Source organism: Rhea pennata, chromosome Z (genome assembly GCF_028389875.1).
Source record: "Rhea pennata isolate bPtePen1 chromosome Z, bPtePen1.pri, whole genome shotgun sequence".
In the NCBI taxonomy this organism is placed as follows: Eukaryota; Metazoa; Chordata; class Aves; order Rheiformes; family Rheidae; genus Rhea; species Rhea pennata.
The window spans coordinates 78374241-78399815 of NC_084702.1; the positions used below are offsets into that span (position 1 = coordinate 78374241).

At 41.0% G+C, this 25575-nt stretch overlaps 1 protein-coding gene across 5 annotated transcripts in view; it reads right to left on the bottom strand.

Annotated features, from left to right (window-relative positions):
- Positions 1-24193, bottom strand: part of SMAD2 (SMAD family member 2) — a 50333-nt gene extending 26140 nt beyond the window's left edge. For 2 of the 5 annotated variants that reach the window (XM_062599233.1, XM_062599230.1), the window contains exons 1-2: positions 22468-22533; positions 12920-13213 (exon numbers count right to left, since the gene is read on the bottom strand). In XM_062599233.1, the coding sequence (XP_062455217.1) occupies positions 12920-13155 (236 nt within the window). In that variant the 5' untranslated portion in view covers positions 13156-13213; positions 22468-22533. Of the gene's footprint in view, positions 1-7797; positions 7876-12919; positions 13214-13753; positions 13801-22467; positions 22534-24138 lie in introns of those variants that run through there. The other 3 variants (XM_062599231.1, XM_062599232.1, XM_062599234.1) reach the window with 3 other exon arrangements.
- Positions 24194-25575: the final 1382 nt, after the last annotated feature.

Here is a 25575-nt window from a genome sequence, read left to right on the forward strand (position 1 = left end):
TATGAGTTATAGAAGAAATGAATAACCTACGAGATCATCTCAATTCTACTTCATACAATCTGCAGTTACTTTTGTTTCTTCTTCAGTTTGTATTAGCAAGTAAGGCCATGTAGTAAACTAAGATGATACCCACTGGAGTTTCACAGACTAATGAATGCTCTCTATTCTTCTCCTTCTGTATCCTTCTCCATGAAGGAGGACCTAAACAGAAGCGTATTAAAGAACAAAGTATCTTTACAAAAGATACACCCATCACAACACTAGATGATCTGTCCACAACCAATTAGCTTGTTAACAGCAGACAACAATCTCGCAGAAGGTCACACTTTCAAAAGAGGTAAAGACAAAGCTCACACACACCATAAAACATTTAAAGATGACCTTTATCTGAATTTCTCCAACCACTACTAGCCATGCTAGGTGCAAAGACTCAATCTTCACACTGCTAAAAGTTTTTCCCAAGAGTTAACAGGCACAGCAACCCACAGCTAAGCCTGTCACCCTCCAAGCAGGAGAGCAGTGATACTAGTGCATCAGTGGGCAATTTTGTAACCTGGAGGACAGCAGACAAAGTTGAGATGTGAAATTTTGATTGTCTTAAACTTGTGGATACTTGGGCTGGTGAGGAGCAAGTGGCAACTCTGCAAGACACCTATCTTGTCCACATTACTTGAAAAATATGCTGACTTGGCAAAAAAAACCCTCTTAAAACAACAGAATTTCATGAATCTTCTAATCCCTTATTTCAAACTGAAGGTGTTTCTGGATAACTCTCCCTATGAATTCCCCATGTGTCCTGAGAAACTCAATGACAGAGGCCCAGGAAGAAAAGCAAACATAGGATATATACTAAAGTGCTTGACGCAAGGAAGCCCCCTACGCCATGCCAGAACAAATGTTGCAGTCTAAGCCAGCTATTGGTGCATAGCTAACATGAAAACTGGTAAATAGGTGAATGAGAAAATACATTGACCTTAATTTACCTCTAGATAAGAGAGAATATCTTTAGAGATTAGGTATACAAAAATTCAAAGAAATATCAAGTACTACATAGCTATGGTCCACAGTGCACACAGTAAGCAAATGGATTCAAATTAAGTTACACAAGTTCGACAACCAAGATACATAATCTCTATTCTCCTCAGACCACAGCAGGATATGGGATGCCAAATCAGATACCATTCACAGAGAATCTGTGGATGCAGAATGGCAGATCCCTTGGAATAGGGATCAAAATCTATTTACTGAGCTTACTGCCTAGAGCTAGATAATGTGTTAAGATTATGGAAAAGTTCTGAAATCTTGTGCATCTTGCTCATGCTCCACACCCAGAACACTCACCTGAAGATACTGCCCACAAGCACTCTTGGCTCATATATAATTGCTTAATAGTTGAAGTACTTTCCCAGGACATCCAACAGTTTCTTTTCCTCACTCCACTGATGGGAGTTGACCCTGATTTACCTCCACCCACAAAGAAAAACAGTAACAAAACTGTCCTATGCTCTGACAGCAGCTACCTTGCTCTCTCCTTGTGCTACTGCAGCACAAGATTAGAATTTCAAAGGCTAAAGAATATAAGCATTCAAGTTAACATTTTTGTGCCTCCTTGGTGCAAAGAAAGCCGATTAAATTCTTCTTGCTAGGTTATCAGATAAAGCATTGAAGGGTTCCCACGTGCTGATCGAACATTTCAACACTAGACTGCAGTAATAATGTTGTCTTACTATCAAACAGGCTATTTCAGCATTTTTAAGTGGCTGCCACTAATGCAATTTGCAACATACAATCACATTGATGGGCTGTATGTTCTCCAGCTATATTCACCTGAGACATAAGGGACAGTGGAACATTGATTTTTTTGATCCCAGTTGTACTTTGACAAGGCATCAGTTTGCAAGACAGGTACACCGGGCATAACTATAATATTAGGCATTCATAGAATTTATGTATGAATGAACCAAAAGGATTTTCATCCCCAGTTTCATGGAATTCATCAAGATGGATATACTTAAATTCTTTCTTTGATATGGCTGTTAAGTTTACATTCAAGTCTCCCCCCACCAATGCAGAAGGGGAATCATTGTACTGATAGTTCTTTACTGTCTTCCATAATAAGTTTGGTGATTAGATGCTGTGTTGCTGTTGGCATAAAACTACACAAAAACTTCAAGGTTCAGAAAATGTTCTTTAAAAATGTAGTTGATTAACTCAAATGTTATTTTCATAGAAAGAGAAAGGACTTTTTCAACCAAGCAGTTGATAGTTGAACATCACTTCAAACATGACACTTTCCACTACAACTAGAGCCAGAAAATTCCACATCAGTTGCTTATTAGGCCTACATGATCAGTATTTCAAAACAACAGTATCAATTAAAGTTATTTCAAATATCACAGAGGAACTTGACTTCAAGCCTTCCACAAAACTCAGAGGAAGTGAATACCAGTTCTGGGACTTAACTCACCAAATCAGCTGAACAGTAACTTTGAAATTCTCCATTTAAGCAAATCTTCAAGTTTGTTTCTTTTGTATTAGGCTTTTAGCTATCCAGTATTCGAAGAAAGCACTCCAGAAAACGTTCAGTTTACCAACAATAACAAGCAAAGACTCCAAGTGGACACTTTCAATTTTTGACCTGCTGAAACAGGTTTTTACATTTTAGAATAAAAAGCCAATCTGGGGAGTCGTTTCTGAATGAACTCTGAAGTCAGATTACTGGGAAAATCCCAGTGCAAAAGTGCTACACAATCCCCTAGCTCTTCTGCTGATTGAAGCATACGCAGCAAGATGCAAACTCACTTCAGCTCCCCATTGCTGTTCTGTATCCTGCTGGCCTGCTTCAAACAGCGTAGCATAACAGAAGCCAACGAAAGCTGTTCACATTCAGACCACAGCATTGTATACAGCGAAATTTCAAAAGTTTTTCACCAATCCACACTGCAACCAAGTCAAGAGTAAGCCAACAGTAACAAATAGTAAACGAGACATGCGAAATTACTCTTATTAAATTAGCAAGTATAGATTATAAACAGGATTAAATCAGTAGGAAACCACTTAGCTAGCTATTTGAGCTCAAAGCTGCAACAGTAGAACTGCAGCATGTTTTTTACCCTATAAATACTTCCTAGGCTAACAGCCTGAGCTACACAATTTGGAAGTTTCTGTACAAAAATGGTCTAGTTGTCCTAAAAATTCACATTAGTGAAAACAGCGCTCAATCCTTCTGTTGTAGTACCAAGAAAACTAAATTGGTTGACTTCTACAAGAGAAGAATATAATGAGAAGTCTTCACACTGCATATTTGGCCTGATATAAAGACACTAATTACCACAGTAATCCCGGGAATAGTTCAGCACTGACATGGGCTGACTATAACCAGATTCTTTAATTGGAGAAAAATAACTACTATTTATAAGGTCATTTGGGGCTCAATATTGACAATAAAGCACAGTCAACATATCTGTCTTGAGTGACCAACATATCATCTTAATAGCAGTGTGAAGTGTCAGATACAGATATTCTTCTAGTTAAAGCATTGTACTGGGATCCATCGAGCAGGTGAGTTGTTAAAGTAACCACAGATTGCTATTTTTCGTGTGCCTAAACAGCCCCAGCATCAGTCATCAACTTGGGCCAAACAAGTCAAGGCATGTAAATCAAGCTTTAACACTTTTTTTTTTTTTTTTTTTTTGAGTCAGACTCTTGAATAGAGCGCTCCTTCTTACCACTAAAGCAATAGTAAGCATAGTACTAATAAGCAACAGTAACTTGAAGCTAAGAAACTTCCACAGATTTAAACAACTTCTCACCCCCGACTCTGCTTTCTACATCATTGATATTCCAACAAGAAAAACATCTTAAACTTGGACTCTATAACCAATAACACAGTTTATGTCACTGAGGTGAAGATGAGGCACGATCATATATACCTTGCAAAAACTCATCTCAATTTACAGACTGAGAAATCATCATAAATAAAACAATTTAAGGTTTCCCAGAAAAAAAGCAGCACAGCCAAGACTGAAATCCACACCTCCAGAGCCTTGATCTAGTGTTCTAACTCATACGTGACATGGTCCTCAAAACTCAACATTTTCTTCCTCCTGACTTGAGGCAGGCTCCTTCAAACTACGCTATTGGCCAGGTATCTTGTGCATTTAAATTTTTTACATGCTGTTCTACCTCAACTGACATGCCATTACTTTCTGCTTGGCATACCAATCCTGTAACAAGTGATCTGGGCAAGTCACGTGACATCCTGAATTGCACGAGCTTAAAACTCACAGCATTAAGTTTCATTGTTTAATGCTTTAAGACTTCCTTATTTAGGATGACACTGATGTTATAAATTGCTGTAACCTGAACTACTGCTACACTGAAGTTTAACCTGAGTTAACAGGATTTCAGCTCTCAACAGTAGCCACAGCTGTATACAGAGCCAGAGAAGCTAAAAGAAGAAAGCTATGTTTTAGTGTATTTATTAAAACCTCAATTACACTTGAATACAGTCATTACTTACTTCAATTAACACTGCCTTAGAAGGCTAGAAAATTGAAGTTTTCAATTCAAATTCAATTTTTAAAGAATGACATATATACTAGAGCAAAGCCCTGATCACCATCATACACACCTGCTGAAAGGCCCCCTACACACACACACACACACACACTTCTGTATCACCTATTAGGAATAGGAGCTTGCTGCAAAGGGGCCATTCAAGTAGGAAGTGTTGGTAGAAGAAAAATCTCCCATTGACGTCCATCCATGGCAGCTCCTCTCCAAAACAGGACCACAAAAACAGCTCCGACCAGCTTACAACAGAACATTTTTCTTCAGAATGCTGAAACAATTTGCTCAATGCTTCAAAAAGTTAAAAGTCAGTTCCTGAGAACAAGCACTATAGAAGTTGTATAATTACACAGTATGATATAGTACTGAGCAAGCATTTAAAGAAATTGTAATTCAGGAGTATTAATGCCAAGCTGACATTTCTTCCACAGTTGTGTTTTTAAACTGGTGTGAACTAACTTAATTCTTTTTCTTTCATTAGCTTAGAAGAAATTGCAAAACTCCTGAGTGACCACCAGCAGATCTTCAATTATCTCATTTCTAAGTTTAGTTTTGCAATAATACACTAATTAAATTGATTTTTAAAATAGTTTTGTAGGTAAAGGATACACTTTCAAAATAACAGGTGTGACTAGTGCCACCAACACCATCAATGACTGCTTAGCTCAAGTTTAGAAATTTAGCCTTCACAGGGACCAGAAGTCAAATCTGACATGAATTCAGAGTTCCTATTACATGCTGTCCATGCAGCATTTAAAAGTGTCCTGCAACTTCAAGCATGCAGTTAGGCCAGCATCCCCTTGTGTACAGCCCACACCATCTAAAACATTGATGGATTTTGGAAACTATGGAGGGCTGGGTTTGTTTCTTGAACGGGAGACTGTCTTGGAATACCAGATGCTTACTCCGAGACGAGCCCTAAGGAAGTTACCACAGTCCCTCAGAAAGACTGCATTTTCTGTGCAGCAATCCGAACTGCGCGGTACAGCACTACAGTACATGGTCTAGTTGAAAGTAGTCACCATAAAATGACTGAAACAGAATTCTCAACATAGACCCCAAAATGCTGCAAAACATCAGAAAAATATCCCCAAAGCCAACTGCTTTGCCATGGTTACTTTAAGCAATAACACAGAACGTTCATCTGGCATAATCATCTTTCAGTAGCGTTTTCTGGTCAGGCGACGCAGGTAGACTATTCATCTGGCAAGTAGCCGCCTGGCTGCTTGCTAGGCCTGGCACTAAGGCTGTAGAACTCCTTTTACTAAGAGAAAGTCGAGAAGCTCCAGAGTATGCTGCTGGACTCCTCAGCTGAAAGGGTACATGCACGCAGGGCCGATTCGGAGAGCTACAAAATCTGCCACAAGAAGTCATGAGACGTACAGATGTTATACCCCACAGGAAGCTGCTGCAGACCACAGTCATTCTGCCCTTACTGCCTTGCAGGGGCCAGAGTCTGGCCCAAAGCATTTGGAAGACATCAAGAACTTCCTCAAGTCTTCTACAGAGAATCTAGAGACAGCACTCGAGTCCCACCATAATTACAGAACTGAAAAGGGCAAGCACATTTTGCTTCTCCTCCTGCTACACCTTCTAGTGGAGGCATCCAAAGTCTCCACAGCATCAGCTATCACAGAGAGGGTTTGCTAAGTTGGTCTTGCCTAAAACTCATGAACACTCGGCTATTGCTTGCCATTTGTTGTTCTCCTAAGGCATCATTTTTATTTAAATTCCAACACAAGAAAAGGAGGATGAAGCAGAGCCTGCTATCAATAATCCCATCATGATAAGTAGTCAGTTTACTAGCAATCAATTTACAAGCATGCTTCTTGCAATCTAAGCAGAAACAGTGCTTCAGTGTATGTCAACATAGGTAAACTTTTTATGGATTTACATTTAGGATGCTTAAGATGTTCAACTATATATCTTAAAACATTTATAGAATCACTTTATGTCTCAGTGAATGTGTATGGAATGAGATATGACATATCACTTGAGGACATTCTTTAAACCAGCAGTTCTCAACTTGTGAGCTACGATTAAGAATTAATGTCCATCCTCAACTCAACTAGCAAATTATCGCATCTCTGCTACAAACTAACAGATGGTGCCAAATTCTGTTGCTGGAAAAACAGACTTCACCTCTATCTGGAGAGCACTAGTTTAGTATCTACTGTGCCAATTCAACTGCCTGTGGTTGCCCTCTTAGCTAACTTGTTAGCAGAGATGCAGATGTTTGAACTCTCCTGTAAGTTTCCAGAGGAACCATTTTTTTCTTCTCCCTCAGTTTAATCATTGAAATCATCCACCTTTTATGACCTTAACCTGGAGAGGAATACAGCACAGGAATCACTGTATTACTATCTACTGAAGTAACCTATTTTGGGAAATAATCTATTCCAGAAGCCAGGTTAGCCATAGTGGTGAGCAAAAGCACCCTTAAAACGAGGTTACTGCATGCAGCTATGCATCACTTTCCCGCCAAACATTCCCAGGGAATGCAAATAACCATACTAAGTGATAGAACAGGTTTTGTTGAAAAAAACTGTGCACTTTAGACCTAAATTAGGCATGACTTTTTATTCTGCTACATGAAGAAAAAGGCACCCAGATTTTCTCATCTTAAAAGATTTATTTGCTCTCAAACAGCAGTTTAAGGCACCTGTCCTACCTTCAAAAACATCTTTTCTTTGCCCAGTTTGCTTCTGCTGTTGTTCGCTCCTAAATACTTTGATCAGCATTATTTACTTTCATCTAGAGAGGACAATAACTAATACAAGCATCAGCTTTCAGAAAGCGTTTCAATATATGAAATAAGCCATGCCTAGGCTATTTACCTTATCCATGTTGCTAACTTGCTGCAGGGAATGAAAAAAGGGCTGCAGGACAGGCAAGTTAAAGAACGATACTGTCATACTAGAGAAATTCATAATTTCTTTATCTAAAAGTGAGAAAGATCATACAATAGTCCAGTTCAGGTGCTTGATGAACTTTATAAAATATTCTTCTTAAGAATTGAGATGTGATCAGTTCCATGACAGCAATTTAAGAAGTTACCAATCTTCACTATTAGCCAAAGTGAAAAATATACAATAGGTATGGCTTTAAAATACTATCTCGTCATCCTAACAAACTCAAAGCAGCAGCATCACTACTGAAATTTGATCAGAGTAGGTAGTTCTTGATTTTTAAGCCTAATCAACCAATTCACTTGCAGTTGCTTACTTTGCATTTAATCCCATATTCCTCCTGAATCTTCTATATTCTCAAAACCACAGAGCCTACTAAGGTTTCTTCTTTGCCTCCGGAGAGTAACAATGCAGAATTCACCTCACACTTGAAGTCAGAAGCCAGGTCCTTCAAGAAGTCTAACCATTGAATGAATTCCACAAGTCAGCTGGACTCTCCAAGAACAAAGGCAGGATTTAAGTCCTTCTTGTTACCTGTCCCTTTTCAGTCAGAACTGGGAGACTGCTCAAAACAAAGCAAAAAACACGGTTCTGAAAACCAGGAAGTAACAGAGATGCTATCCTCACGTTAAGCAAGAATAGTCATTTTTCAGAAAGCACTTTTAAAACTGTAATGGCACAGCAGCCTGGGAACCAAAGCTTAGACAGCAGTATTAGTCTTCACTCTGCGCTTAAAAAAAAAAAAAAAAAAAGTTGCATTTCACTCACTGAAGCCTTCTTAATGCACTTGCAGAGCACTAGCACCTTAGCCAAGAATCCCTAAATTTAGATTCAAATTCACGGTCCTTAACCCTTACCTCAGCCACTACAGTACCCTGCCAGATACATCACTTTCCTTTTGTGCCTTAATCCCTTCCATAACTTCCATAACACAACTTCCTTCTGTTATGAAGCAGTGAAAGTTTCCCCTCTTCTACAGAGGGGAAAAAAAAATCCAAGTCTCCCTGGGGTTCAAGTTGTAAACATTGTTTTACATACACTATCAAAAGCAAGCTTACATATCTGTTGCCACTAGCACTAGCATCAATAAAAATTTTGTCTGTTCAGGAAGAAAGTTTGTTCTTTTAAGTTAACGATCAGGAAGTTATTTGGTGCTATATCAAATCTTTCTAGAGTACTGAGATGACTATGCAAACTTCTAGAAAGAGCAAATAGAGGTATACTGTTACAGATGCATCATTTAGCTGTCTCCTCTCCTTCCCCTCAGTTGGCAATAGCCACACCAGGGTATACACGAAGGCTAAAATGAATAAAGAGGTTGAGACTGATGGAAGGTGGCTATGTGTTCTTTTATCACCCCACATGCACGTATACATTGAGAGATACAGCATGCCTCTCTTCAGCGTTGCATTGTGCAGACTGTGACAGTGCAGAGCGGGGAGATTGCCAGCAAAAAGACGAGACGCAGAGCGCTCTGCGAGTTCGACAGTAGGTAAGTGAAAGCACAGCACAAGATGGCATCTTCTGGGGGAGAGTGAACGGATTACGATGTATAACAAACAAGGATTAGAGCCATACCTAGGGAATACTCTGTACAGGCAGGTCATCTCCATTACCACTCACCTTTCACATAAGGCACTATTACAGTTGCCATGTTACCCGTACATTGATAGAGAAGCAGAATTCAATCTGTGATATGGATTCATTTGGTTACAGCTCAAGAATGACACAATCAGTTCTGCATTAGTTTTCAGAAACACGTGCCCCGGAGCAACGTAAGACATTATGAGCCAGTCTGAACTCCATGCAAAAGCCACCCTTCTTCCCTTAACTTCCTTTTAAGGGATAACTACAACACTGCACTTAGCATGATCCCCTTACTCATTTCACTTAACCTCCTCTGATATTAGTTCTACATATTTGGCATTATTCAAAAAGCATTTTTTTAAACAAGTCTTACTAAGAAAGCAAGAGACAGCATGAAGTATGTGTGTATATATTATATATACACTTTAAAAAAGAGAGAGAGAGAGAAGAGCTACACAGTTGACTACACCATACTATGGGGATGCTAAAACTAGGTGATTTGTGTTTCCCTTCTTTGGATTACAATGCCCTGCACTGTTATCATTTAAAGGACTTTGTCTATAACGAATGCAGACTGTGGATATGCCATTTGATTCTCCACTACATGGTATAGTTTAGTTTGTTAAAGGCTTGGATTTCTGTTACTGTTATTTAAAAATATTTGTTTACAAACAGGTCCTTTGGAAGAAGTCTTATATAAGCTGATGCTCATGTCCTTTATTTCTTCACTGACTGCTTTAGGGCTATATTTGTATCAAAACCACAAGGGAGAGCATAAAGACACATTCTTACATACAACTGAACTCATTACACATTTTAGAAAAGTGAACTCAAGTGCCAACATTTAGTTTGAGGATACACAGGGATTATGAGATTAGAATTCCACTGGCTTGCTGGGAGGATTCAGCAAGATAACTACAAATTACTTAGAGGGCTAGTGTCAAAAGGACCGCTGTACTTATTTAGCCTCTGCTCTAGATTACTGACCCACTTAGGAAGCGCTAAGCACCCCTGCTGTGCTGTGCCAACACCCACTCCATCTGTTTGCTTCTGCTTTCTCAGAACCCCTATTAGGCTGCATAAGAAGTTGTGTTAATTACCACATGAGCAGCTTGAATACTACACATAGTATCAGCCTTACTTAGTATGTGGTCACCTTGACAGACAGGGCAGAAACAGAACAATTCTAATCGCAGCAGGATTAGAAATGACATACAGTAACTACATTCAAGTTCTGATGAGGGAATTTTACTCAACTTTTGTCAAAGCTTCTTTCAGCTTGGAGAGAAGCCTACAGACTTTTAGTTACTTTGGATTTTTATGATGAAGTGGTATACGGGAGTTAGAAATTTCCAGTTTGATATGATGTTTAACAGGACCAGAAATTTGTAAAACCACAAGTGAAACTTCTGCTGAGGGAATAATGCAACAGTCTGAAAAAGAGGCAGACAGCACTGGTCAATACCTACTCTTAGTTAAATAATACGAGTGACTTCACTAGTGGGAAAAAACAAAAAACAGAAGAGCATTTGGCAAGTTAGTCCATGTTAAGTCAGAATTGCATCTTAGTAGCTTTGCACCCCAAACTTCTTGCTGATTTGGAAGAAAAAAATCTTCAAATTCAGTATTTTGTTATCATCCCTGATGACCTACAGATCTTTGGTCATCCACTGAAGTACTAGAGGTTTTATTAGTTTCTTAAATTCAAGAATCTCTAAAAATTATTATTTTGCTGACATTTTTTCATTCTTGAGCACCTAGACTACTGCTGTCAAAGTGAAATAATATGAACAGTCTAAAAGCCAACTACGAAACTAAAGAATTTCACGGAGCACTGCTGACAATCCTCATATCATCTAGCCCCTTAACACCAAAACCACTTCTTTATTTAAAATTAAACCTTGTGTTCAATTCAGTTTGGCCATCACCACTTGAAGAGCTCTCTAGCTACCAGCTTCTTCCTAAGGCAGTCAAAAAAGTAGTAAAATCCAGGTCCAGTCCTTTAGAGTTGACACCAGGATAGCTGAGAAAAGTATGCCACAGCCCAGCATGAACTGCTGATCACAATATGGAGACTCTATAATACTGAGTATAACAGATCTTTGCATTCTGTTTTAAAGAGTTCTTTACTATTATTACTGTAGCCCAAGAGGTCACACAGGCAAGAAGAACAACTTGAATACAAAAGACAAGTGCCCTAGGAAAATAGTTGTAAATTGGCATGCTGTTTGTATCTAACATTGGCTTCAAGATACTTAGACAACCGTTCTTCTGATGTAGTAGTATTTACTGCCCTGGTATCCCTGCAGGACAGCTCTAGGAAGTCTAACATTTAGTCAAAAAGTTAGATACACATTTGTATCAAGTGAATAGTTGTATGGCACATTCAGTTTATATTGCGTGAAAGTTTCTTCCGGCTGAGCATTCAGTCTTTGTCGTGGTAAAGACCTGGCTAAATATACAGAGCAATCTCAATAAAATACATACCTCAGTAGGTTCAAATCTTAGTCTACCAATCCACAGTAAGATCACAAAGCTCTAACAAATACTTAATTTCTGATTGTTTTCTAAGTCAAAAGGAAGAAAGCAGAAGGGAAACCCAAAGAATTTTGAGACCACTTTAGGGAGAAAAAAAATGCAAACAGCGTGCAGCACTAGAAACAAAAGGTTAATCAAGATAAAAAAAACAGAATTTAAATAGTCATTGATTCAGAGCATAGGCAAGATTTTCTCAGAAAGCTATGTCAAATCTAAAAGAGAACACTAAAACCATTATTAGATAAAGGCTATAACACATTTGATATGTGGAAACCATTACTGACACCAGTTAAATCTAGTCTGCGCTATGATTAGTACAAAGTTGGAAAGCATAGTGGGGACTAACATGCTAATATAGAAACCAAGCTCATAAAATGCATGTCCCTTCTCTCCCTTAGAAACTATTTTAAGTGTCAAGGAGCTAGGGGCCCAAAATATTCCTGTGTCACAAGATACTGTAACTTTTTCATAACAAGAAAAAAAACACCTGTGAAGTGATTTGATATTTATGTTGCACACTTAATGAGCTTACACATGCACCTTCGTGGGAATTTTGTACAATATGAATCTAAAGTACATCACGTTAATACTTACAAACACAACCCTTGCCTCTTGCACAGCAGTTGCTATGAATTAAGTTGAGAAAGTCAAAGAGGTAGAATGCAAGTCGTTCACCTAAATGTATATATATATATATATAAAAAGGAGCAGAAGAGAATTTCTAGAAATACTCCAAGTTATTAAATGAAAAGCACTTTCATTAACCAATAACAAATAATAATTACAGTTAATAAACCGATCTGCAGGCAATCTGCCTCCAAATATAAAGTTTCCCTTCCAAAGGGAGAATGGAGGCAGCTTGCACAACTTAAGCTACCATATACAACTGAAAATAATAATCAGATGACTGAAGTGTTGACCAAGGAAAAACGAGTCAATTTTTTATTTAAGTGAAAGTGTAGGTTCAAGTAAGCTCCTCCAATTATAGACCGAGTTATCAAATGTAAGCATAACGCAGTGCTACAAACAAAAAGCTGTGCTAGGCACCACCAGGATATATACAAATTGTAATCTAGTTGGTACTGCAAAATGAACATAAAATTATTAGAAATTTTGGTATTACAAAGCATGTGATTCAGTTGTAAGAGCTGAAGCAAGCACTATTTAAAACCAAGGCAGGTTTTAAAGTTTTTTTTCAAAAAAATTCAAAAGCATGCAACATGGTTTTTTGTTTGGTTATTCACAAGACTGTATAAGCTTCGATTTAGTCATTTCTTAATTGAAATATTATAACCAAACACAACAGCACTTACCTTGGTATTGTCACACATTTTGTATTGCAATTTTGAGTGGTAATTGCCTTCTCAAGCTCATCCAGCTGTCCTGTTTTCTTTAGCTTCTTGACCAAGCTTTTCACTGCTTTTTCACACCATTTTTCCTCCTGACCATTCTGCTCACCACCACCAGCCCCTCCAGAGCCACCAGCAGATTTTTTCCATCCCAGAAGTCTCTTCACAACTGGTGGAGTGAATGGCAATATGGATGACATGATTTTCACCAGACAGAACACTCAGCACGCAACAAATTAAGAGATTCCCGGCTGATCCCTAGAAACACAAACCAGAACAGACACATTAGCACCGAGGGATTACATAAGACAAATACCTTGCTAGGAACTTCATTATCAACCACTGTAGGACACAGGTTCCCCAAATAAACCAGTTAACAGTTCAAAACTAGTCTGCATCATGGTTAGTTATGTCACCAATGAAATTTAAGTGCAAGCTTTCTGCACACCATTCTTCTCCTTCAACAGTTTCTGCAAATTAGTATACCAGTTTACTGTTCAATTAGTTATTTTATTCTTCCTCAAATCTTTTCTGGTTAAAGTCTAACTCTTATATTTATTGAAGCAAATAACTTTAGTCTAGTTTTGTACCTAAACTGGTGGAATTTAGTCATTTGTGTAAATGTTAATCAATGATTGACAATTTGTAAATAGATATGCATGTTTTGCCTAACTCCAAATTAATTTACCAAGCAAAATTGTATTTGGAACACCATTTAGTCACCACAGCTTGAAAGTCTTCCTATGGCCAGTCATTTGGAAAGCCTTGTCTTGTTTGTCATTATTTAAAACAACTTACTGATTTTTGTTCCTTTGGGACATCAATTTGACGTCCCATTCACTCTTGAGTTTAGTGCTGAGCATATTTTCTTCATCCAGTTTAGAATGGCCTATAGATATTGAATCTTCCCAAGTGACACTACTTGACATTATTAGAAGTCTTTCAGAATTCTTTGAAGGATATTTAAAATCCAAGTTTTCAGGTACCTGAGCTGTGGAAGTATTTGTCTGTTTTCAATTTTGATAGCTTTACATTCACTAACTACCACCTGAGATCAAAAAGGGATTCTGAAACAACTTGGGCTATGTTCAGCTTTCACTGTGACTTATCAAATCATTCAACAGGAAAATAACAGCTAGTAAAAAACCTCTTGGTTTTGAAGCTCCTATTAGGCTAGCTTTACATATTAAATTATAAGCCCCAGATCAGCTGTATTATTTTGGGCAGACAGCAATTATAGCTTGCTTGAGGACATCATGATCCTGTGGAAAGAGGAATGGTATTAAATCCCCCCCCCCCCCCAAAAAAAAGGCCTAAAAAAAAAAGCCTTATTCTTATTCCCAAACAGCAACTGAGTATTTGAACTTCAGAAAGGTACCTTGTTTCCCAGCTTCAAACCCCATAGTTGTGTGAGCTAGTTTGGTCAGCTGAGATATCCTTTTTTAGCTAAGAACTAATGCTACCTTCAAACTCCTTCATCAGAGCCTTTGAGGTACCTTACGTGCCTCACACTCCTCATTTCTATTGAAATGAAACAGCTATTTCATGTTATTAAGATTTCACCCTTGATTTGAGATATTTAAGGCTATAGTATTCAGGATTAAGTTATGCTTTGTCATATTGTAGCAGTTTCAGTGAGGACCATGAAGTCAACAAAAAATACATTATATTAATAACATAAAATTGTAACTTTGACTTCCACAAAAGAGAACATTACATAGAAAAGCTATTTCATTTTCAATTAAATTATAACCTCCACAAAATAGCTTGAGACCACTTGAAAATATTACTGAAACAAGAATTACAGCTGTCCAGGCTCCAGGAAACAGAGGTTCTGATTAACAGGCACTCAAGTTTAACACCGTTAATTTTAGGGAAGGGACTCAAAATAATCCATCAATCTTGAGTATTCATTCTCATACAGGACTATAATAAGAAAAGAACTTCTATTCTCCCAATAACATTAAATTATTGCAGAATCATGTCCAATTGTGTCCAATCTGACCGCAGGTCAGGTTTTGCAGCCAGCAAAACCATTATACTGGAATTCTGTCTGCAATGACTAAGAAAAATAAACAATATCCAACATTTCAAAATTAAATCCTAAATAGGACACTCAAGTTAGTCTCACAGGGAGCTAAGCCAATGCAACAGCTTTTTGCCTCAAGAAGTCCAGGTCTTGTTTCTTCCTTTCTCCCCATCTCCTCTGCACCAGCCCTGATGCGTTAGAGCTTCCCACAAAAACTCAAGACAGCCAGCCCTGAAGACATTACCAAGTTTTTTTGCCAAGCTAGTTTTCTTCCAGGTTAACAAGTTGCACCAGCTCACGCTGCAGTACTCTAAGTATCAGCACTGATACCTGGCAACTTGCTGAAGCATGCATGGAAGACCAAGACTCTCCTCCAGCTTCAGCCTTCAACAGCGCTGTTCGCAATTTACTGCATCTCTTGAACTGCAACCTGAGCATACACTCTATTATTAGATAATTAGCTCTGGTGGAAAAGCCAAATGAAGAAGTCTTATTCCCATTTCCGCCTGTCCTGAACTGCTTGTGGGCCAGGCAGTGAAACAAGTTAGACCCTTCATCTGGTACATTGAGTGGCTCCAGAGACAAAACGGGAGGCTTACGTAGCCTCTGCTGTTTTAAGAAATGCTCATAGTAAGCTTTTGAAACAGGAAACTGGACTAGATGTTCCAGGTGTGACCTGGAATAGCCGTTGCTCTGAAACACATTAGAAGACTCTCAACTTTTGAGCAGAGCCAGCACTAGATGCTTCAGAGGCATATGCCAGAAATTCCAAAAACTGAAGGGGGGTAGCTTATTTTGCCACAAAGACCATGTTTTAAACACTAGTAATTCACAGTATAGAGTCTGAGCACCAAATCCAATGCTCTCAGAAGTAGACAACTACAAGGATTAATACTGATGTTTATTCACACCTCAATTCTCCTCAAATTTATGGAGCTCTCAGTTCCACATAATCCTCATATTTCCCATTCTTTAGCTTCAGATTTGACACCTTTCAGTGCCCCAGAATAGTGAAATATGTTTTATGAGGCTGACAAATAACTAAGGTCTGATTTAATACCAAGATAAATTGCCTATTTTTCCAGGCCTCTAAAAACATTCTCAATACTTTCATCTAGTTCTTCTGCTCCTGAATACCCCTTGAGATGAGATGTCCAGTTTCGCAGTATTCCCTCCCTTAAGACATAACACTGATCTATATATATGTATATAGAAATATAATTTTCAGTATTCTCTGGTGCTTAAAAAAAATAACATTTCCCTTCCTGTTTCAAATACACATTAAGCCATCCAATTCTTGCAGCAGGGAAGAATTTAGAAGCCCCATATGTATCAGTTGTTCCTTACATTTGAATTTAAAGAGTGCTTTACATTTAAGGAGTCCTTCATTACACTGATTACTGCACCTTAACAGCTGTTTAAAAAATTAAACATATACCACAGCTGCAGCCTAAAATTCTGGGAAGCTTAAACTAACTTCTTCCTTCTAGTCATTGGTATGCTATGTGCCATTAAGTTTCCCTAAGTTATTCCAGTAATGGCCCCATATCTTTAAAAGGCCGAGTAGAAAGAATGCGACACAAGTAGGACAGGACTTCATTCAGCTTTGGACTGCCACTGATGGTGGATAGACTCCCGGTAAGAGAATTTTTCAGCTGGCTTTATTTCTGCAAAAGTTACATTCTTCTCCAAACCCAAAGGAGGTACTAAGAAGTACAAGGCATGTTTAGCTTGAATCCTAAGCAATTTATCTAAATCTAAATTATGCAAGGACAAAGCAGCAATAAAGTAAATAATAAAAAATACTCTACTGGGTCAGAACAGTGATGTATCTGGCCTAGTGCTCTATCCACAACAGCAGCAAAAAGGATATACTACTCAAGGAAAGCACGAGAGTCTGGCTGCTTTACATAACACATTCCCCACCTAACCCTTCAGCATCTGCAACCGCTATAGCAACAATGTGAGAGGTTACATCCTTACCTACTCCATTTAGTAGCCATTTACGGACTGTTGCCCATGAATTTTTCTAATTACTTTTAGACCTGATGATACTATCTGCCTCCACAACTTCTTGTGGCAACCAGCACTAGGTATTTACTGCCCATGGCGTAAAGAAGAACTTTTAGCTGTTTTAACTTGCTCTCTTCCTAGTTGCAGATGTGCCCCTTGTTCTACTCCTGCAAGCTTTGTTGAAGAGCTGCTTACATTCACGTTGCCTGCAAGCTTCATGATGTTGTAGATCTGAATCACAGCACCCCCACAAACGGAGGGCTATCAGCTTTTTGTCAAAAACAAAGCATAGGAACACAGCTCATACAGCCTGGGAAGCTTCTCTGGAGAGAGGTCTAGCCTGAAAGCTTTACTTCAACCAAGTTACAAGCACCTAAAGGCATGGTAGAAGAACTGACCTAAAGACTACAGGAAAAGTTAAATCTGACTATGGTCTATGTTTGCCACTTACCTTTTTGGTCATATTATCCTAAAGCTCCCAATATTATTATTAAGAAGTATAAAACAGGATCTACACCTCACATGCAACTTACAGCTAGAGAATGGACAGCACATCTGTGCTGCTAAACATGTGGCAGAAGCTCAAGCAAATATCTTCTCCTTGGACCTCCACTCCCTCTGGCTTCTTGTATACAACTCTTTAGATGGCAACCATGTCCATCTAGTCTGAGGAACCCTGTCTATACCTGTGGATTTACAAATCACTTTGCCACAGCCCATTTTGACCAGCGAATGCCATTTCATCACCCACAAATTTTTACCTGTAAGTAGATATAGTAACACAAGGAGTTGTAATATTTTGTTCTAAAAGCATCATCTTCTTATTCACCACTGTTGATACTAGCCTCTGTCACTTGCTAAAAACATCCCTCTACCACTGCCGCTTCTTTGTATCCTTTCTGGATCCATAAAGAGGTATAAAACGCTTCCTTTCCCACCCCAATTCTGAACTTCAACACTGCAAGAAACATTTCTACACTACAAAGATGGCTGCAGAGTAAATGAATACATGCTAAATCTTTAACACCTCTTCTTCCTTGTGATACAGTCTTTGCTAATTCCTTGTAGTCCACAGCCAACCATCTCCAAATACCAAGTACCCATTTAAGGTGTTTGCTTTTAAGGACCTTGACAACTGTGCTTCCTCATCATTCATTCTTTGCACCCTCTCTCCTTTGCTCATTCTGTTACCACTAAGGCCCGACACTACACTCAAAAATTGGATCTTTTGCCTTCCTGTGTACTATTTCCACATTTCAACATATTGAATACCTTCCTGTAACTCATCAGTGAGTCTCAAGATTCCTTTCTCAGCTCAGCAACAGTTGAGCTATTAGTACCAAGGCAGAAGTACAATACAGAGCAGAGAGCTACTATCTCCACAGTTGCTTGTTTTGTGCTGTAAAATTGTGGCTTTGAATATTCAGTTTTGCCCAGAGAAGTACAAGCGTTGCTTTAGATTGCTGGCACATAGCGAGCATGTGCAGTTAAAAAGGAAGTTACTCCAAAACTGGAAAATTTACAAACTGCCTCACTTTGGTGGTATCTAGTTCATCCCTACCCCTGCAGTATATCCCACTTCCTGATGCACACATGTTTCTACAGTTGGTCAAACATAGTGTCATAGTTGGCAACTTTTTAAGTCACAGTTTGAGTCATGTCTGCTATTATTCCATTCTACTATTCTCTGGAACAAGTATCAAATGTTAAACCCATGATCCCAGCAACAACTGAGCATAAAAGATGAAGAAAATCTTAAAGGCAGCATGCTACCAAATTAAAACCTTCAAGGAATATTTCCTTTACTGAGTGTCTGGAACATACTATAAACACACTGCTGCTACCAAAAATATCAAGTGATTTCTGGCTAATTTATTCTAAAACCTTATGCAACATATTTCATATCAGTCTGCTTATTCATCTTAAACTTGAAATAAGAAATCTGATCTTTCCTGGGTTTATTAGAAGTCTTCTGGCTTGGAGGAATTTTATTTGCAAGTGCTCTTCTTGGATAAAGAGGACAGAAGTTAAGCTCTTGAGGAAAGAAGATCGAAAAGAATCATTTGTGGCATCTGAAGACAGTCTAAAAGTTCATTTCCTCCCAATCTTCGTCTCATTCTTCTGGTATTATTAAGAAAAGCAATGCTTTTTCCATTAATCTTGGAATTTGGTGGAATCGATAAAGAATCTCATCCAAGCGCACATTGTTTCAGATCTCTTAGAGAGGAGGGAAAATACACCTTTTCCCTTCACATGCCTCTCTGTGGTATTAGTTGTTTCAGAATAAGGTAACATTTACTGAAGCATAGCCTACTTAAGGCAATATCAAGATATAACAATATTAAACGTTTTGAAGGGTATAACTTATGTAGTACTATTAATGTCACCTTTATTACTGTAAAATCACTATGAGTTAGAGAAACTTTGAGAAAAAGAAAATAAGTCTTTGATCTTGCACTGAACAAAAGTAAAAGAAAATTAATTTATGAACTGCTTCTAGATTCTTTAGACTCGTTCTAAACAGCAATAGGACAACTTATTTTCAATGGAACCTGAGAAAGTTTTCCCTGGTGTTAATGATCTCAACTCACAGGAAACTTGAATTTGGTACAAAGTTCAAACCAAAAAACAGTATATTTTGCTTTCAGACAAAATATACTCTAATTAATACATTCAGTGGAATGGGCAAGAAAAGACATTTTATTTCTACCCCTGTATCCACCTCCCTTCCAAAAACTGCCTTTTGACTTTCCAGAGAGGCTCATTCTTTCTTCTTCTACAAATGTGTATTTAAAGATACCTGTTTTTGTTAAATTGAAGAAGCTCAAAACTGCTGCTGTTTATGTGGATTTGAGGAACCATCACACACAAAAGGTGATGCACATCCTTCTCCGCCCATCATCTGGGTGGAGTATGTCGGCTTCAAATACTTCCTCAGTGGGTTTGGGATGTTTGAGATTTTTCTGCTTTTGGCGGTAGGGGCAGAGAGGAGTCGGAAGGGGAATCCAGTCCTGCTGAGCAATGCCCTCAGATCCACCCCCCTCGCCGGTTCGGCTTTGCAGCCAATTAGGCCAGCAGTGGGGAGTGGCTCTAAAAAGCTCCCTCCCAAGGGGCTCCATCTGGCCAGCTCTCGGGCCAAGGCTCCACGAAGGAAAGCCAAGGTCCTTGCTCAGCTTTGACATGAGCAGATGAAGTTCGAGGCAGGCTGCTTGCAACTTTGGCGACAGGAGCGAAGAAAATTCTTCCTCCGAGACAACTTTAAAATGAGAATTTTGTAACACGCCAATTTAGAAAGTCAACAGATGCATTAATTCTTTAAATTTATTATGCTCTAATACTGCCATGCATCTCAAAATCCTGCATAACTGTATTATCTTTATATAGCCCACTGAAAAGAGAATTACCCACTTACTTTGAAAGTAGACCTTTTCTTCTCACTCATTTCATAAAGTTTGATTATGAAACAAATGAGAAAACTTACGCTTCTCATACCCAGAATTAAAGTACGCACCAACATGATGTTATGAAAGCTTCAGAAGCTGCACTTTTTTCCAATTACTAAGGACTACTGCAAAGTACAGACAAAGGTAATAATGGAAAGCTCTACGCCTATTACAACATTAGCACATTGAAAACAGCACAAGTAGTCACAGTATACTAAAACTGCATGCAACTAGAGACATAAGAGGAGATTTTAATTTTAATGACCTTTGATTAAGCTACTAATAGGACCGGAGCATTTTAGCAGCTCTCCCAGAACTACAAAAGAGGAGTATTACCAAGAATGTAGTCAGCCAATTCACTTGACTTCACAAAGCAACAAACTTCTGCGAGTTTGTTCATATTAAGTACGTGCAAAAATTGCTTCTTAAAACTGAAAGACTAGTATTTCCACAAGAGCTCCACATACACATTCCAAACCACAGCAGTTTTGCAAGTCTTCTTTCTTCTTTTGTTTTGACTAAGATTTTCCGTGGGTAACAAGCAAGTGTCAATTTGATTATTTTAGAAAGTAAATGCTCCTGGGACAAATTTGTCTGGGATAGTCACTAGTCACGTACTCAATTATCAAGTACCTGTTTTGTTTTTCATCCATATAGTTTAGCAGCTTCTCCACTTTGTTAAATGATAAACAAGTGCATTTAATTAGTTTATTCAATTTAACTTCCAAAACAGGCCTAAAAAATGTTCTTCAGACACTCCCCTTGATAAGCAGAGTCTCTTCACTCTGTACTGAAGATTGCCTTATGTTAAGCTCACACTGCTCCAGTGTAATTTAATCAAGCTTGAGCTCCAGACTAAACTGTTAGGAGACCCAGGAACTACTCCCTCACAGTCTCTTCTTGGTCTTCACACTATGACTGTCAAACAAGCATAACCATGACAAAACGTCATCTGGATTGAAGCCTTACTCTTTGCAATATAGTTTCTCTAGTGGAAGTTGAAAGCAACGGTTAGGAAGATTTTTCAGCAGTAGCCAATTTTTTCTAGCCCAGAGAGTATTGAACACAGGGCTGCCTGTACTCTCCAGTCTATTACAAAAAACTAATCCCATCGCATGACCTGCAGCAATTCAGTTTAACAAATCAACAATTACAAATATTTTGGCAAAGTAAGCTTAGGTATTGTTTGCCTCTTGGCACAGTTCACAACCAGTTTGTGGCTTTATGATAAAAGTCATTAAATCCAATCTGAAAAGCAGAATTTACAGCTCACTTAGCAAGTCAGGCCCATAAATGGATGCTTTCAATTACAGCGCATTTACATGCACAAATCATTAAGGCAGTGTTGAATACATTTGAAAACTCTAGAATACTTTTATCTTAATTAAAACTTTGTGCACTATTCTTTATAGAAACAAAAACTTAGGAACTCTCCTCAATCTCAAACAGAGCTCGGATTCGCTATTATTCCAGACCTACTACAAAGCCTGTTCTCCCAGCAGTTTTGTGGGAAAGGGATTAGAAAGATGGAAACAAGTTTTGCTTTTTAAAAGTCACACTCAGTAACGGAGATTTGTGAGCTCCAATAAACTCAATTATATCAACCAGTGCTCAACACTTCTGAAAGATCAAGTGGAACAGGAAGATGGAGGTGGACCCTGGAGGGCCTTTCATTTGGAGATTTGCTGTGTAATTCAAGCTTATTTTATTTTGATCATGAACCTATCATCTCAGTGGAGGAAAAGAAGAGATCACCTAAGAGACAGAAATACCTCATTTTTTCAAGTGTTCTCTTTTTTAATGATCAAACAAAACCTCAGAGAAGTTGACAAGTTTTTCAAGATTATCAAAGAAGCTAGACTTGTGGGCAATGTAAAGAAGAGTAAACCGTCAAACACATTTGTTTATTTTGGTGACCTCCAGTGCAATCCAAGTCTGAACCACACAATTACAAAACAACAATCCACTACAAAGTGCTTCTATTTAACATTCCAATATATTGTTAGGAGATGTCTTTAAATACATACCTAAATTTAGTTCAAGCCACCTGAAATGAGATCCTCCCCCTTCCTCTTTTTAAAGGCATTTATAATTAATGCTATCTTTCACCATGACAGTGCTGAGTGAAGGGGGAAGGGAGGCACAAGGGACTTCAGAAACCTCCCCTTTACTTATAACTCACTCCCCCCTTTAATTCACTGCAGCATGTAAACAAAACTTTCAAAGAAGAAATGCATAAAGAATGTACTCATGCACCACGCAACTAATGCCCCTGCACTGAGATAAAGCATCGGAAAGTCTAAACAGCAATCTTGTTCTGCTAAGGGAAGCTTTCTGCCTTAACAAGTTTTTTTTGTTGTTGTTGTTGTTGTTGTTTTTTCCCCCAGCTTGCAGAACAGAGCAAAGACAAATCAGTCTCTCACTACAGAGTCCAGCCCCCACAGAAATAATGTCACAAATCAGCCTGAAAGTACAGCTCTCCGGGCAAAGAGGGGAACACTTAAGGACAGGTAAACCTGCTGTTATGTGCAGGCTCCTAATAAGCTGTCATTATAAACTTCTTGCTATAGATACAGTCCTACTTGTTTATAACCACAAGCTGTGGCAACATTAACTCCCCATGCAATACACGTCCCAGCATTCACCAGCAAGATTTTCAGAAATATCTGTTTGGTAAACTGCTAAAGTAAAACTTCTTGTCAAAGCTATCCGCTTGTTTGCAAAGCACTGGAAGAGAGCACAACAGGCATTTTTTCTTGGGCCAAAACTATGATGGACAACTGAAGTACCAGGCTGCAGTCCGAATCCCAGCTGTTTGATTCAACAGCTCTGCAGGGCACCACAAGGGCTTTTCACCCATGCACTCTCCTACCCTTCTTTTATTTCCCCACAGTGAAGACTAAAAGCTTGTCCTACATCAAACTTTCTCCCCCCCCCAAAAAAAAAAAAAAAAAAAACGCAAGTAGAAACTCTAGCAGGCTGCAGCAACTATCAGCATTTATCACGGCACAACTTCTCCCATGTGCTTATCTAGGTAGATGAAACACTTAACAGATGACGTCTGTTTACATTTTTACGAGGCAAGATAGCTGCAGCATTAACAAAAAAACAAGCGCCGTGAAGGAAAGCACTAACTGCAACCCGCGCACAGACGCCTCATGGAGGCAGCGCGTAACTTCACGCTGCTGGCTTCGGGCTGCCAGAGGGGGCGGACAGAAGAGCACCGGCCGCAACCCTCCCCCGCGACGCGCTTCTAACTTTGCCCACCAGCCTGGCACCAACTTCCTGCGCCCCTCGCCGCTACGGGAAACTCAACTCTCCCTCCTCCTCGCCGAGGCACGACCCGGCCCGCTCCCCGCGGCGGCTCTCCGGGCCCCTCGGTGCGTTTGGGATGGCGGTGGTTGGGGGCGGGGGGGGGGGGGAAAGCGCCTTGCCCCCCCCACGCCCCCCCCCGCCGGGGGAGGCGGCCGCGAGCGCCGGGCCCGCGCCCCCCCCCCAGCGCCGCGTCCCACCACAACAAAGCGGGAGGAGGAGGAGGAGGGGAAGGGAGCGGGGCGCCGCGGCCGCCGGGCCTCCGCCGGCCCTCCGCCGGCCCCCGCCCGCCCGCCTCGCGCCACCCCCCCCCTCCCCGCCGCAGCGGCCGCCGCCGCCTCACACACGGCACGGCGCGGACCCGCCGAAACCGCCCCGGGACCAACCTCCTCCGCGGCGAGCTGCGCGGCCGCCCTCCTCCCGCAGCGCTGGCCTCCCCTGCGCGCCCGCCCCCTCCCCCGCGCGCCCATTGGCTGCCGCGGCGCCCCGCCCCCTCCGCGGGGAGGGGAGCCCGCCCGTTGGCTGCGCCACCCGCCACTCGGAAGGAGGCGCTTCGCCATTGGGCGTTCCGAGGCCGGGCTCGGCCCGCGCCGCCGATTGGCGGATTGAGCCGCCAATCGAGTGCCCGCGGCGGAAAAAAAAAAAGAAAAAAAAAAAAAAAAAAAGCGAGGCGAAGGGGGAAGGAGCCGGGTGGGCGGGCGCTGCGTGCGCCGCGCCGGGGGGGGGCGGGGAGGCGGCAGGAGCGGCCTCTCATTGGTCGCGCGGGCTGTCACCCCGCGCCGAACGCGCCCGTTGGGGGCGGTTGATCGGAGCGGAGAAGCGCGGCGCCGGTTTGAGAGACCCGCATTGCGCAGCCGCGCTGGCGGCTCACCGAGTCCCTCCGCCGGCCGCTGTACCCTTCCGCGCGGCGCAGGGTGGGAGCTGAGAAAAAGTAGCGCGCCCCCTCCCGCCTCCCGCAAACCCCTGGCGGCGGCATCGCGGCGACGCCGCCGGCCCGGCCTGCCCTCGAGTGGCCCATAAAGACACAGTTTAATCAGAGATTAAAACCTCCTGGGGCAAGGGAAGGCGAAACCCCTTGTGTGCGAGGCGCCGCGACGCGGTGGCCATGGCGGCCGCTCCTCGGGCACGAAGCTGCCAACGACGGTGCCTCGCGGGGCCTCGTGGCCGTCGCGGCCGGGGCCGGAGGAGCCGATTTGGTCCTGGCAGACCCCAAGCCGTGATTTCTGGAAATAAAAGCTCTCGCGAGTCTCTCCCTCCGCCAGCCGTGGGCTGCAGGAGCCTCCGGGCATCGCGGCCTCCGCGTCGTGGTCCTGCCCGGTCACTCTGGTGTATATTAAAAGTGGTTCTTTGCTTGTCTTTTTCTTTTCTTCCCCCCCAGCTGCCTTTAATCGACTCTTCGCAATCCCCCCCCCCGCTGAGGAGTCAGGTGAGGCACCTCTCCCGCCATCCAGCCCCTGGCCCAGGCATCCGTGGGGGCTCTCGGGCACCTTCTCCCGCCAGAAGCGACGATTTCGCTCGGCTCGTTTTCTTCCCCGTCCCGTCAGCTTGAGGCAGGTACCCGCTGCGGCGAGGCAGAGGTTGCCCTCGTGGTTTCGAAAGAGAAGGAGCCGTTCCAGGCGCGTTGTACCTGGAAACCACTCGGCCCGAGCAGCGCTTGCTTTGCAGAGGGCTCATTGCACTCGGGGAGAATTTGTTCTATGAGCAGCATGTTAATTAAGCTCCTTTTTTTCTTTCCCCCCATGGATTTGGGTCAGACATTCCCTTCCCCTCTCCGCTGCAGTAACTCCCCAGCTCCTTCTCTCCTCTCACGTCCTCGCGGCCGA